Consider the following 15,337-nt stretch of genomic DNA (forward strand, 5'->3'; position numbering starts at 1 on the left):
ATTTTTCTATTTTATGTTAGTGTAGCGCCCTCGTGTGGCGTTGTCCCGAAATCGCACGTAAAGCACGCTCCACAGGTGGCAAATGTGTTTCAGTTGTTTTTCCAGAACACATTTTTTAAAAACGACTGTCATTCTTCTCACTTGCTCCAACCAAAATAAAACAATGAACTGCCAAATGCAATTTTAACATCAGGTTGTTTAAAGCAGATTTTTTTTAATATATATTTGCCTAGAAATATGACTGCAAGCAAATACAGATTTTAAAATATACATTTATAAATTTATGCTTTTAAATGTGGGATTTTATGACATTTACAAAATAATGGTTTGCAAAATTGATTGATTTTGTTTTTGTTGATATTACTCTTCATAAAAACCGAATATAAGTAAAGACAGGCTTTCAGCACCAAGGACAGTGACGCATTGTTTTTATCATCAATCTTTCAATATGTGTGTTTCTTGTATGCCAATCCCAGCTTTTCTGTCCTAATCGGCACCCCTCTTAAGTCTAAGCGTGTTTTGCGAGTTTCTGCCGCTTGCTTTAAATCAGTTGTTGTAAGTTTTGATCTCCCGTGAAGGTGGAGTTTTCTACTGCATCACATGCACTTGATGCTGCTGCCGCGCTCAGCGCCGAGGCTGTTGTCCTGAAACCAGAAGGACACCAGGAACAGGAAGCTGCAGAAAGACGCAGCCAGCGTTTTGCGACATTTTCCCTCTTACTTTGAAAAGCAGCGAATTGCCAACAAAGATGCGTTCAACGCACAGGTGAAAGAACAGCGAACTTCTGCACCACTGCAACTTTCTTTCAACCCAATTTCTCGTGGATTTGGTTGATGTTTTCTTTTAGGTTGTAGTTTGAAATAACCGAGAGAGACACCGCAGTTGTTGAAATCTTTTTTGGGGGGAAGCGATGTCTCGCAAAAAGGCAGCCAAAGGCAAAGCCCCTAACAGCAGCCCGTCAGCTGGCAGCCCAGGCGGGAAAGGCGTCGGAAAAGCTGCGAGGAGCAGCCCGAGCATTGTTCAGATGAACGGCGTGGTGCATCCCAGCAGACCCTCCATCAGCAGCAGCAGCGAGTTTTATGACATCGCTTTCAAGGTGAGGTAAAACAGCAGCGCAGGTGAGATTTACTTTATGTCAGTCAGTTTGATGAAAACAATGTTATAAAGAAAAAAGGTGAGGGGCGATTTGATCATATCCTGGGTTGCCCACTTTATACAACAAATGTACACTTTTTTTTCGTGCTACAGATGATACGACGTTGCATACACACGAAGCAATTGTTGCATGGTTTCATCCTCAGAGAGCACGCATGTGAGTGGAGAGCTGCCACTTCACAGAAACACAAACAGATTCACACCCACGGGTTTTCATTGTGCGCGTCAAAAACGCTTCACGTCTGCCACCTACTTCATGTTTTTGAAGCAACTGTTTGAAGCAAGTTTGTTGCTCTTTTCGCACTACATTGCGACATTGTACAAATGAATCCACAGTTATTTGTATAAATTAAACTTTTCCACACTCTGCCACAAACTACAGACTTCAGTGTATCTGTAGGGATATGAGGGAGGGAGAGGGGTTATGTGGTAGACCAATATAAAGTTGTGACGCTTCTATTTTTAATCCAAGTAAATTCTGAAAAGGTTGGGTTCATTCCCATTACATAATTATCTTAGAGAACCTTCTTTCAATAAAATGTGATCTGCAGTTGAAACGTAGTTGCACATGATGCAGTCATCACCATTATGTTATGGATGGTGTGTTCAGGCTGATGTGCAATGCTCTGTCATTTTGCATGTTGACCAGAACGTTTAACTATGCTCTCATCTCTCACTGGAGCACATTCTTCTGCATATTTACTGCTTATAGCAAATACCAATGTGAGTTTTTGGCTTCATTTCAGCAACCACTTTCTTCATGTTATTCTTCAATAAAGGCTCAAATCTGTAACTATCAACAGATTTTGAAGACTTGTTCCAAGGCATTATAGTTTTCTCTGTTAACATTGTAGCTTTTAGTCACTAATGAATCTTGTTGAATGAAAATAATCATAATAAATAATAGAAAAAAGGAGAGTGAGATCTTCTACTGTAACTGTGCATCTGCTCGGTGACCCTGTTTCTCTGCACCTTTCGCTCTGCTTCCTCTGTCTTTCATCTGTCTGCTTCCTCTCTGGACCCAGGAGCCACTTTTGATTTCCATATCTGGGTCCCAGAGTCCCTCAGCTAACTTGATAACTGTAATCACATAAAACCTTTAATCCAATCACAGCTCTGAATGAAAACCATGTGTCTGTGACAAAGAAGCACAGCGATGTATGTTTGTTCTGCATGCAAGGACACACTTACAGGAAGGATGCAGGGACATCCACTGTCCACAAACTCAGTCATGGGTGCACTCTTCACTGACCAAACACAGAAATACACAGGAAGTTCAGTCTTTTCACACCCCTGCATAGGATTTTTATTCTCTTTTTTGTCTGGATGTTCTAATTTATTAATATTCATGGGTTCAATGTTTAGCACTTCTCATCCCATCCTTCCAAATCGACTTTTCAGCTCATGTGTTTTATGCAGGTTATGCTTGTTGGTGACTCCGGTGTTGGAAAAACCTGTCTACTGGTCCGTTTCAAAGACGGGGCTTTCCTTGCCGGCAGCTTCATCTCCACAGTGGGAATTGACTTTAGGGTGAGTTCGAATCAATGGCCTGAGAAAGCAATCACAAATCCCCCCACAAGCAGAACATGTTCTTTCATATTTTTTGTGTTTAGCGCTGTTAGTGAAACAGGGCCAGTCTCTAATAGAATTCTTTTTAGAGCCATTCTGTGTCTTTAAGGCCCTAGAGCTTTGAGCATTTCTTGCGTCAGAAGATAGATATTGATTTCTTAAATTAGTTTGACATGTTTTACTTTTTCAGCCTATCTTGGTGATTATGGTGTCTATCATGTACCAGTTTTGTGGACACTAATGGGCAGCAGGGAGACAATGGGTCCACTTTTTAAATGAGACTCGTAAAGAAATCAGTACATCATAAATTTAACCCGGAAGTCTTTTTTTATTTTATTTGTTTGACATAAATGCCAGAAAAAAAGGCAGATTTATTCACATATAGACATCAATAAATTAGTATGTCATTGAAAAGTTAAGCTATCAAATGTTATTCTGTTCAAAAAGTGAAACATTAATTAGATACTTTGATATATTGAAAGGATTTTGACTTCAGCTGAACTCAGTGATCCATACAGACAAATCTATGACATGTGTCAGAAGAGTCTCACCTTGAATAAGGAGAAGAAGAATTGGACTGCAATAGTCCGAGGTCTTCTTTTCAGTGGAAAATATGTTTTGCAATTCATTTGAAAACAAAGGTCCCAAAGTCTGGAGGAAGAGGAGAAAGCTGCAGAATTAAAGCTGCTTCAGGTTCAGTGGGACGTTTTTATACTCAGTGATGATTTGAGGAACCATGTCACCTGCTAGTGTTTGTCCTCTGAGTTTTTTTTTAACAAGTCCAAAGTCTGCACAGCCAGTAAATTTCAGAGCACTTCATGCTTCTGCTGAAAAGCCACATGAAGATTCAGTTTTTATTTTCCAACATGATTTGGCACCTGTCGAAGTGAAGGTTTTGTTAGCACATTACTGCTGGTTTTAAAATTGTATCAATTTATGTCTGCACATGCTACAATATACTATTGCAGTTTACAAATGGCAACCAAACAACTTTTTGTATGAAGAAACTTGCATCATGACAGGCTTAAAGTTTTAAGAAACGCCTGCATCTTGTTGTTGCATTTTGTCCCATCTCATACTCAGTGGAGATAAGCAGTCATTTGGCAATTGGTTGATTTAGAATTCAGTTCCAGCTCCCCGCCTCCACATGTCGAAATGTCTTTGGGCAAGATACGAGCCCCTTGTTGCCCACCAGTCTGTGAGTCCGTCTGTGAATGAGCAAATGTGATCATAGCGTAAAAACTGCCTGAATGGTTAAAAGACCTGTTGAAGCCATAGAAATGCAAATTACATTGTGTGAAAGATTTAATATCATTTTTCTTTCCCTGAAGTTGTGTCATTTATTTGTTTACATCTGTAAAACTGATTAGGAATTAAAATCTCAAGTTCTTTAAAGTCTAATAAAACCAAACCCAAGATCTACTGTTTCTAAACAAAAAATAAGTTTCAACACTTAATTTTACTGTTAAATAAATTTGAATAGTTTCTCTATCAACGTTTCATATGAACATTTTATGCGTATAATTTTAAACAGAAAAATAGTAAGTATTAAGATCGTTCTTAAGCTACATATTCTTTTATTAACTACGTATTACAATCTTCAGGATCAGAAATATGAATTTTTTTTACCCGCTGCTTTTGACACATAGCAACAAAACAGACACAAGGTGGCAGAAAAGCACCAAGTTGTTTCTCAACTTCCATTCCACTTTTTAAGAAAAAATATGTTTTCTGTGACATAACAAAGAGTAATGTCATCACATACCAGTTTGGACCATCATATTGTTTAATGTTAAGGATAACTATGTAGAAACTGTGTTCACAGGAGGTCATTTATCCTTGCTAAACTTCAAAATAGAAGCATGACAAATATGCCATTCAAATTGATCTTCATAGGTAAAATATTGACTACAAAAAGCTACTTACCCTAACTGGCTTGTTGGAAGTTATTCGAAATTATTGGACTTTCTAAGCTGCCAACATGAAAACTTTTCCACTTTTTGAAAGTGACTTAGGTTTTAATATCTAGAAACTTCTATAATCCACGGTCCTTCTACTCTCTTAAGGCACATTTGCCACCTGTTCCTGTTGAACTAAAGTATCTGATCCTTGTGTGGCCCTGTTTGTGGGCTGGATGTGTATGTGGGTGGATGAGCAGTTGGTTTATTTACTTATGTAACACATGGCATAACAGTAGCACATTTAAGTCCATCTAAGGACACTAAAGATCTTCATCAGTTCTCTCTCTCTCTCTCTTTCTCTCTCTCTGTAACATTTCCTGCTAATGGATGACAAATTTCAAAGCTGTTTCTTACTGCTTACTCTGTTCTTTTGTATTTTTGGCTCATTATTTAATTGCAGTGTGGTACAGAGCTGCTTCACTCAAGGCTCCAGCATGCAGGTCAAACAGAAATCATTAAACTCATGAAATGTTATATATATATAGCTGTTCTAGTTTACGACATTCACATAGAACTTAATTGGTTCAAATACACAGATGCATTATAATTGCATATATGTAAAATGTAAAAAGTAGTGAGTTAGCCTGATGAGTTCAGAAACCAGGACTTTTTTAAGAAGCAGAATTTGGGTTTTGTTTCTTCTAATGGAGAGACTGCAGAGATTGTGTGACAGGGTGTGATTGTTATTTTTAGGGACGACAGTTTTGATTGTCTTTGTTGTTTGGAACAAAACACAATTTGCTTTGCACTGGGATTTTGAATCAGTTCCCACTTCAAAGCTGCAGCAACATTCCATGTTTCTGTCCTTTTGAATTTTACTTTCATGTTGTTTAAATCTCAACATGTTATCAGGATTATGGAAATGCTTCAGTGCATTGTTTGGCTTAAACTGAAGCAAATTTCAGTGCAGGATGCAATTTCACGTTTTATTTGTATTGATAAAAATGTGCTTTGGAATCTAATTATAGCAGAGGCATCGTGTTATTGCAATGTATTATTGATAGGTAACTAGGTTCTTTCATGCAGCGCCTTGCACATTTATGTAAATTTTATGGTATGTATGAAATTAATTAGATGCAAATTCTCCTCTATAGTAGCCTAATAAATCAAACAATGACACAAATTAATATTCTGGATAATATATTTGGCTTGCTGAGGATTATTGTATTACCTTTGTGTATCTTCAACTCTGCACAACTCTGCTGCATGTGGAGCATGTATTTGAGCCAGTAGATAAATAAAGGTTTAGTTTTCATAGTGATTTTTTTAATCATTCTGTTATGTTTCAAACCACAACACAACATGACCTTGTAAAGGAAGTAATATAATAATGACCAGTAGGTTTTTTTTTAAATGATAGAAATTAGAATATCATTTTTGAAAATAATTTTTATTTTAAGTTGTCATTCTGCTATTAGAATTTATTAGTATTTCAGTACAAGTGTTTTTGCATCTGAAAGAAGACTTAATTTTTTTTCTCACCCTTAAAATGGCTCTGCTCCTATTACAAACTCCTGTCATAATCCTAAAATCCAAGAGTCTTAATTTGCAAATAGCCTACATTCAGAAGACGTTAAAAAGAAAGTTCAGGTTCCCTTTAGGTTGCTTTTATTTTTATGTTTTTTTTACTGCTATATTGTCTTAGTTTCATATTAGGATAAACCTTCCAAAAAAGTTTCTGTAAAAATTTGGTTTTAAAATATAAAATATCAATTATTGGCCAGTGTTATAATGATGTGGCTGCACTATGCTTTGGACTCTCCCACACAGTGGTCAGTTGGGCCTCTACTGACTCATGTTACATAAACAGCAAGCACCAGCAAGGTTTGGTTTTTTCTCTTTTTTTGTTATTTTACTGCTAACCTTTGTGCTCAGAAAACACAGAAATCCTTGTTGATACAAGGATTACAGATACAGAACGTTATAGATCAAATCCAAAAATGATAAATTATACCATATATCACGATTTAAAGAGGAGTCCATGTCATAGACTTGCCCAAATATATGAGTCTGTCCTCATTTACTTTTTTGAGTGACGAAAATCATGGGGACATTAGCCAGGCCAAGTTTTACCTGAAGTTGAGCCTGGATCCGTTTCCGTATCCAGTTCCAGACTTTCCAAATCACTTTGAAAGACATGCATAGCCCAGGCAATTACCAAAAATAAGAAATATTGCTTAAAATGAAAATGTCATAGTTGTCATTTTCAGGACAGATGAAAAAAGTAAGAGAGATTAATTAATATTGTTGTATGTGGAGTGAATAATGCATTTTTCTGAGATATATACTTTTTGCACAGTAGCTTGTACTTACCTGGTGTGGTATAGTAACAGAGTATTGTTTCAGTCATAAGCTATTTCATTTTTATGATTTTGAACTGTGCTGTTTTTAACCATTAGATTAAAACTGCCCATCATTACAATCAGTGGCTCCTCATATGCCACACTAGTGACAATTTCTGACATTTTTCTTTGATAAATCTGATGAACAGTTATTGCCATAAAGAGTTTTGATAATGAAAATTTATATGTAGTTATTATCTTGTCAAAAATGAAGAACATTTTGTCTCAGTTGGATTTTGTGAGCTTTTTCATGTCACTGCTTGACCACATTGATATACTGTTTAAAATAATATTTGTAATTTCTTTCCTTACTTCATAATATGTTTCATATGCAACTTTTTCAGAAAGATTTACACATTAAGATTTAGTATATGTGAATTTTCAAAAAGTACTGTCTGGTTCAGATGTCACATTTTCATCTCAGTGATCATTTGTCCTGGATGATGATATATAGCAATACGTAGCAATGTAGTCACATGTTGTCTTACATTTTGCATCAAAATACTAAAGACCTGCTTCATTAAGTAACTGCAAGGGTTTCCAACCTTGAGATGGAGGGTGAAAGTCACTAAAATAATCTATGAGTTTACATGAGTCTCAAAAGCACTGATTTACATAAACATTTGATGTTTAATGACCAGAACTGACAAATGTAGTGTAATGTCAAGGTAAAAACTAGTAATTGAGAAAACAGCCTTTCCAAATTGACATTCTTTCTTCTCTCCCTTTGGTTTCCTTTTACTTTAAGTCTCTTTCTGTTTGCATCCTCACCGCCTTTCTTTTTTTGTCCGTGTAAACTGGGACTTGAAAATCAATCTTGAAGAACATCCTGACTTTTCAAAGTGTCCCTGATGGACAGAGTTACAAGAGCTGGACTGACTTGCCAGGGAAATACAAGCCACAGTGCAAATGTGTATCACTTGGAAAAGACGTTTCTCACTGTTATCAAAATAAAAATATTTCTTGTCATAACGTGAAGTAGAAAAAGTCATTGCTGACCAGAATGTGATGCAGAGTTGGTACAAGTCATATTTTATTTGTTAAGATTCATATATTAAATATATGTTCCTTTGGCTCTTAATGTCAGAATAACAAACTTAAAATTACTATCTTTTTCTGCCTCTTCTGAACCACTTACCCTTTTAAAACAGAATACATGATTTACTTTAATAGCACAATTGTTTTGCATTCTGTGTTTTTCAAAGCCTCCAGATCCAACCAATTCCCATGTTTCTAGATCAGTCGTTTCTAATTCAGGTGAAACGACCTTAGAAGATTAAATGTGTGTAAAAAATGTGAATTCACTAAATTAAGACTTACTCAGTGTCCAAATAGGGCAAAAATGACAAAGTAGAAATGTTGTAATAATTTCCAACTCAAAGAAAAGTTTCTGTTTTTACCACAAAGAACACCCTGAAACCAAGATGCTTATGTGGTATAACAATTCATCCTCAGATGTTTAGTGATTTACTGGGAGCACTGTGCATTGAAGTAGCCTATAAAAGTCCCTGACAGGTTTAGGAGAGATGGATACCATCAGGCATACTAACTAATGCCATCATGTTTGTAGCCGCTGGTACCAAAACAACCTTTCATTGGATGGTTTTCCTTTACAGCAGACAGAGTAATGAGCAGGGATAGCAAACGGAAACCATGGTCAGCAGCTGTTGTGCTAAACTGTCACGGTTCATGAAATATCTACAATCAGCTCATTAAAGGTGAAAATAAAATAACTTTTAATTTCCATACAAGATCAAGTCCCTTTTTCCCATTAAACCTGTTTATTATACACTGACTCTGCGTGCCACTTCTTTGGCTTTATCTTCAAGGCTGATGTGTTTGAAGCCATATTTCTGTTTCAATCACAACAGAAGAGTTTGACATGTAACTCACATCTCCTTTGAATCATATATTCTCTGATGTTATTTCTGCCTTCGCTTAGTATGTGTGCGGGGGTGGAGGGTATGAATCAGGCAACTTCCCTCAGTGTTTTCAAAAATTTTCAAATGAGGGTGCAATTAATTTCCCTCTTTTGCATTTCAATATAGCAAGCACCATCTCCCTGCCTGAAAACAGTCTGTGCAATACATAGGAAGCATTTTCACTTTTGTTTATAAATCAACATTTGTCTGGAAAAACAGCATCTGGTTAGATTACCCTGTTTTTCCAAGTAACTGTAATTTGAATGATGAACTGAATTTTTTTTATATATATTAGATTAAAGGGAAAATAGAAGACAAAATGTACCCTTACTCACTTAACTCCAAGCCAAATCCATTTGCATGAGATCTGTCATTGTTGTTACTGGGGGTGATTTTTATTTGTTTGTTTAATAATCATACTTTATACATACTTTAAATTCGTCATGTGATTGTATCTGAAAAAGGAGGTGACAAAACTGTGCAAGACTTGTATTTTTTTTATCCTTTCAGTTGAAACAGGATTTGTGTATACTGATTTCGTGCCTCGCCTCTGACCCCATAATCCTCAGCCAAAAGTTCAATGGCATTATCTTATTCATAATTAGAGTTATTTACAGAAGACCTGGGTTTAGGGTTAAGAATAAATAAGTAAATAACAACCTGGTAACACACTGCCAAGATTAGGTCTGGTTTTGATAAAAATATTTTGTATTTAAAGGCTATTCCCAAACATTGATCATTTAAACAAAATCTGAAATTTTTTGCATGTTTTTTTAGCTCATAGAGAACAATCGGTGTGCTTCCCATTCGTGTTAATCAGTCACACATTATTCAGCACATTTAGCAGCTGGCAATGATCACATTCACACAGAGAAAACAAAAACAGAGATTAACAACAAAGCTAAGCAGATGTGGAAGCTGTTAATGAACCAAGGGAGGTTCAGGATGGCAGCTTTAGTGATACCAATCCCTGATTGCAGCCAGGCATTGTTCACAGCCTCTCTTACATCACTGTTGGCTCATATGCTCTATGAAAACTGACAATGTCACCATGACAGCTGTTATTTTGTTTAATGGATGGAAGCAGTGTGCTCACATTCATGACATTGAATGTGAGCACATCAATGAAAATTATAAAGAGATGCGAAATAAAAACATAAACCACCACAAAATACCTTTATTTTATTGTTGAAAATATTTATTAGAAAATATTTTGTCTGGGTATCTGGCATTTAAAAAACAATTTTCAACAACCCCTTCATTTAGAATGGGGGAAAAAATGTATTTGAAGAAGCAGTGCAGCTGAATGTCATTTTCATACAAGTGGTTCAGTGATGTTTGGGATCGATTAAAGGGTGCGTGTGTATAACATAAATGGAAGCCAAAACAAGGAATATCTTCGTATGTTAGATCAGTATTGTCAAATCCTTTCCAGGAAAGTAGTGATCAAACACCTTCTTCATCCCTGTAGTCACTGCATATCCAATCCCCCAGCCAAGCGGGATAAGGAAGTGGACTAGTGCCTTGGAAACATTAAACATCCATAAGAAGCACAAAGCAGAATCTCAATTAACTGTCTGGATCCAAAATGCTTGAGTGTTCGGAGATTCACACATTCAAAGCCTCAGAACTTCTTTGATCTGTTGTGATGTACATGAGGTCATCTATGGCCTTATCAACAAGCTCACTCTAGTTCTGTGAGCTCATCTGGGAAAACAGACACTAATAAAAGTAAACAACAGTAGATACAAAACTGGGTACACACAAACCCAAATACTATGAACAAAGAGCTAACAAAGAAGCAATAAATCAGGAACAATGACCAAGCAAGTGTAACTAATGACTGCAACTCAGAGTAGCATGAAAAAAACATATCATATACTAGAGCAAACTGCAAGGAATCTTAATTCTAAGGAATGAAATGAAACAAAGTCCTAAAGTTTATGATAATCAATGACTTAAATGAAAGATCCCTTATTCTATATGCTCCGATCTTGTGAAATGGTGCAGGAGCCGACTGTTTCCTGTTTTTCTGACCCAAAGGGTCCCGTACAAAGACCCCAAGGATCATAAGTACCCTTGTGATCTGTTTTCAGTGAGTTATTACAAACTTATATTTTTGTTTAGCTTTCCCCTGAAGCTCCATCCATGTAATGTTTTTTGAGATTCAACTATTAACTTGACCTCAGATTTTCCAGAAGAACTAAACAAAAAGTGACCCACAGACAAATAGACCTGTTGTTTAGAATCAGGCATGCTATATTTCTTTATTTGACTTCCTATTGTTTCTTGTTTGATTGATACCTACAGGGAGAAGCAGCAAAGCATCTCCTTAACTCATTCTACCACCAAATTGTCTCACTTTTGCTCTGCTGTTGCATTGTAAAGGTTTCCGATCAATTGCTTGGCATTTTATTTTTTCCTGCCAAAATTGATATTACTTGACTAATTTTTACCCAGTTCATGCTTATAGTGTGGGAAGGAACACACCTTAATCAGAACAATTATGCTATACATAGAATGAGAAAATTGAAAAAAAGGTTTCAAATTAATGTATCAAATGCCAAAGTTTGCATACATTAGCTATTACACAAAAGCATGCATGTTAAGTAAGATTATCTCACTAAATTGCCCTTGCGTGTGATCATATTTGTGCATGATGGTGCTAACTTCTTTTTGCATTTTACTACTCTGACTTATTAAATCTGTCTGCTAATCAAGACAGTATTATTCAGAGATGGGGCTAATCATTAATTGCAGCATATGTGGTACTGATTCAGATATTCAAAACATGGAAACATACTCAAGCTGAAGGACTGAGCCTTCGTTCTTTGTGCTGCTGACTCATAAGACTGTTCATCCTCAGTGATGGCACTCTAAAATGGAATAAATAAAGACAATCAAGGTCTGTAGCACTCAGATTGTGTTCGTCAGTTTGAGTTTTTGTTTGTGTGCATACTTACACACCCCTCAAACACTGACTGTAGGCTGCTTTGTTCATCAACATCATCTGAAATGGGTGCACTGAGTGCATTATTACATGCTGAAGTGTCTGTGACTAGTCAAATTGGCTTTATTATGTGAAATATGAGGTCACCATCTTCAGATGACTTTGAGAGGCTGACTCATGCAACAAGTGGATATTAGTCATTGCTTGGTTGCTGCCACTCTCGTAGAAATTAGATTTTCTTTGTTTACGAGTGTTTTTAATGGTAATTCTGCTTCAGGGTTGTTGAATCTTGTCCTTGGTTTCCTTTGTGTTCAAAAACACAAGAGCAAGGTTCTGCTGTGATGAGGACCTTAATTATATTTACAACAAAAATGTCCAATTTTTGCTTCTTTTATCAGAGACTGATGTAGGACCTTGTATTGCAAGGGGAATATAAGATACACAAGTGTTTTCTTTATCAGAACTTTATAATCTGTGGACTGAGTAAAATACTTTGTCTAAAAATATTGATATCATGAAAATGTCCAATATATATATTTTTTTCATGAAAATTAAATTTGTGTATTAGACTGATTCATTACACATACAGTGAAATATGTTAAGCCTTTATTTCTTTTAATTGTGATGGCTAGGGCTTACTGATAATGGAAACTCTAAAGTGAAGGTCTTAGAAAATGTGAATATTATATAATTTAAATATAAAGTGTAGTGTTCCAAAAAGTTTGTTCATTTCTATGCAGTTGGTACTTTGTTGGGTCTCTTTTTGCATGTATTACTGCATCAATGCAGCATGAAATGGAGTGTATCAGCCTCCATGTCATGTTATTGTTGGGTCTCTGGTGTCTCTCATTCTCCTTTTGACAGTCCAACATATATTCTTGATGGGGTTCAAGTCAGGCTAGTTTGCCTGCCAGTACTAGTAGCATTGTGGTCATGGAACCAGCTTTTGGTACCTTTGGCAGTATGGACAAATTCTAAGTCCCGCTGGCAAATGAAATCAGCCTCTCCATAACGTTTTTCAGTATAAGGAAGCATAAAATGGCCTATAATTTCCTTCATTAACCTTTTCAGGTTTACCCTCCTGTCTGGACATTTGTCAAGTCAACAGTCTTCTAAGACTGTGCAACCTACTGACCCAGACCATTTAGAGGCTCAGGAAAGTTTTGTAGGTGTTTTGAATTAATATCTGATTAGACCGTAACACCATGAGTACCCAATATGTAACTACAACATTCCAACATCTCTGTTTTGCTCATTGGACTTGAGGCTGGTTTTTTTCACTAATATTCTCTCTTAAACCTCTGAGTCCTTGACAACGCTGTTGTATTTACACTGACATTACCTTACATGCAGGTGGACTCTATAGGAAAAAATGTGAAAAAGTTCAAGGAGTTTGTAATATATTTACTTGGCACTATCCATGTGTTCAGTGACTGTTAACTTGTATTTCATAACCATTTTAGAGTATCATGAGGAGAGTGAATACAGACAAACAAACTGAGATGCAGCAAGAGGATGAAACTCACTTTTCATTTTGACTTTTGAACATTTTTCTTTGAAATCTTATGTCATTGTTAATGTCACTGCCCATCCAGTCATAGCCTCACTGATCTTGCACTTTTTTCTGTTGTGCTTAATGAAGAGATGGGTGACTGGTCTCTCTGTTACCCACTCTGCTGCCTGCTTTCCTGAGTGGGTGCGAATAAAAAAATTAGCATAATCATTCTAAGTTGCACTGCCTCTTAAAATGTTGCTTAATTTATTGAACAATGAATTAAGCTAAAATATACTGCCATTTCCCACTGCAAAAGAGAAGTGGTTCCTTTATGAAGAACTATCTTGCAATGCTTTTATGAGTCTCCGCCTTCACTAAATTGAAGGCACCAGATGGGTGTTTGCATTACCAATAGAGGTGTCTGTTATTAATGATGAGCAGCTTTACCACCTGCTGCTCTAATGTCACTGGAATCTAGAGAGGTGAGCGCCGAGGAGCGCTGTGAATATTTAATGATGGAATTAAATACTTTATTGTTGAATATTGGGGGGAAATAAAGTGATATTGGAAAAAGGTTTTCAATAACAATGCAAGAATTGTGATTACTTAAAGATATCATGATGCTTTTAGTTCTGTTACTCTACTATGCAGATGTGCAAGAGGTTTAGTTTTTAGGAGCTTGTCAACATGGTTTGAGTTTAGCTATTCATGAGCCTTAATTTGTGGAAGCAGGGTACGTTGACTGAGACAAATAGATAAATCTTGACGCCTGTAACAATCCCTAGTTTGTGTTTTCTTTACACTCATTATCCAGAATAGCAAGCGCATTTGAGAGTTGGAGTTTCAACAACCAGCTATATTTCACAGCATGGTCCCTCCGCCTCATACGATTATTCACCATCACACTTGGCCGCAGCACAAACACATACTTAGAGCCATAATGCCATTTCCATTTTTATCAGCACTCCTTGTGAAATGTCATAAAGACAAACATTGAAAGAGTCCAGGCTGGCTCTCACTGCATTCAGATGAGTAATGACTGCATGATAGATTCCCCAAAACTGCTTGAGTCTGACCTGCCTCAGGGATTGCCTTGATCACAGTGAGTCTCTGCGTTGGTGTGAGCATTTTGCTGCAGGTTACAGGTGGAAGATCAAACCCAAACCAGAGGCTTTCCTGAAATATGAAAATGCAGGGATGGTAAGAAAGTAGTCATCCAGCCAATTTAGCTCACCTTGTAAAATATTGAAATATAATATTTGAGTTAAATTCAAATCATCTCTTTTCTTTTTGGACAGGGGTAAGGGATGAAAACCTAACATATTACACAGCCATGCATTAATGCAAAAAACCTCTGTTTCAAATGTCATTATGTTTTTATTATTATTATTATTATTATTATTATTATTATTATTATTATCTTGCTGCCATCCTCTGCAATTGAATGAGGAGAGGTTATTTTTTTGCAGCGCTGCAGTTTCAATTCTAAAATGACCCAAAGGCTCTTCACTCTTTCAATTAGTCTGGTTTCAGCCTCACCTGGCTGAAGCCAGACCAAGTGAGAAAATCGATAAAAGTGAAAGCTGCCTCTATTACACTGACTGCAGGTATTGCTGTGGTTTGGAAAAGCAGGGCTTCAGTCAAAAATGAAGAAAAACTTTACCTCAGAGCTCTGCAGAGGATGTTCAAGTTCTCAGATGAAACCTTATTTGTTCTTTTTGGCTACATTAAGCTCTGCTCTCCAATGAATTTCCAGGATTTTGGTCAAATCATTTTTCCTGGAATTATTTTGTTTTTTTTCTCCACTCAAGTTCAGCATCAAAAGATGAATTCCTTGAGAAATGTAGGTTATATTATACGTAAATGTGATGTAGTGTGATTTATTATGATCTTTAAACATGTCTGGTACTTTACAACTCAAATATTTGTAAAGTATTTAATCT

At 36.4% G+C, this 15,337-nt stretch overlaps 1 protein-coding gene across 1 annotated transcript in view; it reads left to right on the forward strand.

Annotated features, from left to right (window-relative positions):
* The first annotated feature begins 527 nt into the window (after window positions 1-527).
* LOC114160139 (ras-related protein Rab-26-like) overlaps window positions 528-15,337 on the forward strand; it is a 45,312-nt gene continuing 30,502 nt past the window's right edge. Inside the window, exons 1-2 of the mRNA XM_028042586.1 lie at window positions 528-1,096; window positions 2,575-2,685. Coding sequence (XP_027898387.1) covers window positions 911-1,096; window positions 2,575-2,685 — 297 coding nt within the window. The 5' untranslated portion in view covers window positions 528-910. The remainder of the gene's footprint in view (window positions 1,097-2,574; window positions 2,686-15,337) is intronic.

This window comes from Xiphophorus couchianus, chromosome 16, assembly GCF_001444195.1.
Source record: "Xiphophorus couchianus chromosome 16, X_couchianus-1.0, whole genome shotgun sequence".
Taxonomy (NCBI): Eukaryota; Metazoa; Chordata; class Actinopteri; order Cyprinodontiformes; family Poeciliidae; genus Xiphophorus; species Xiphophorus couchianus.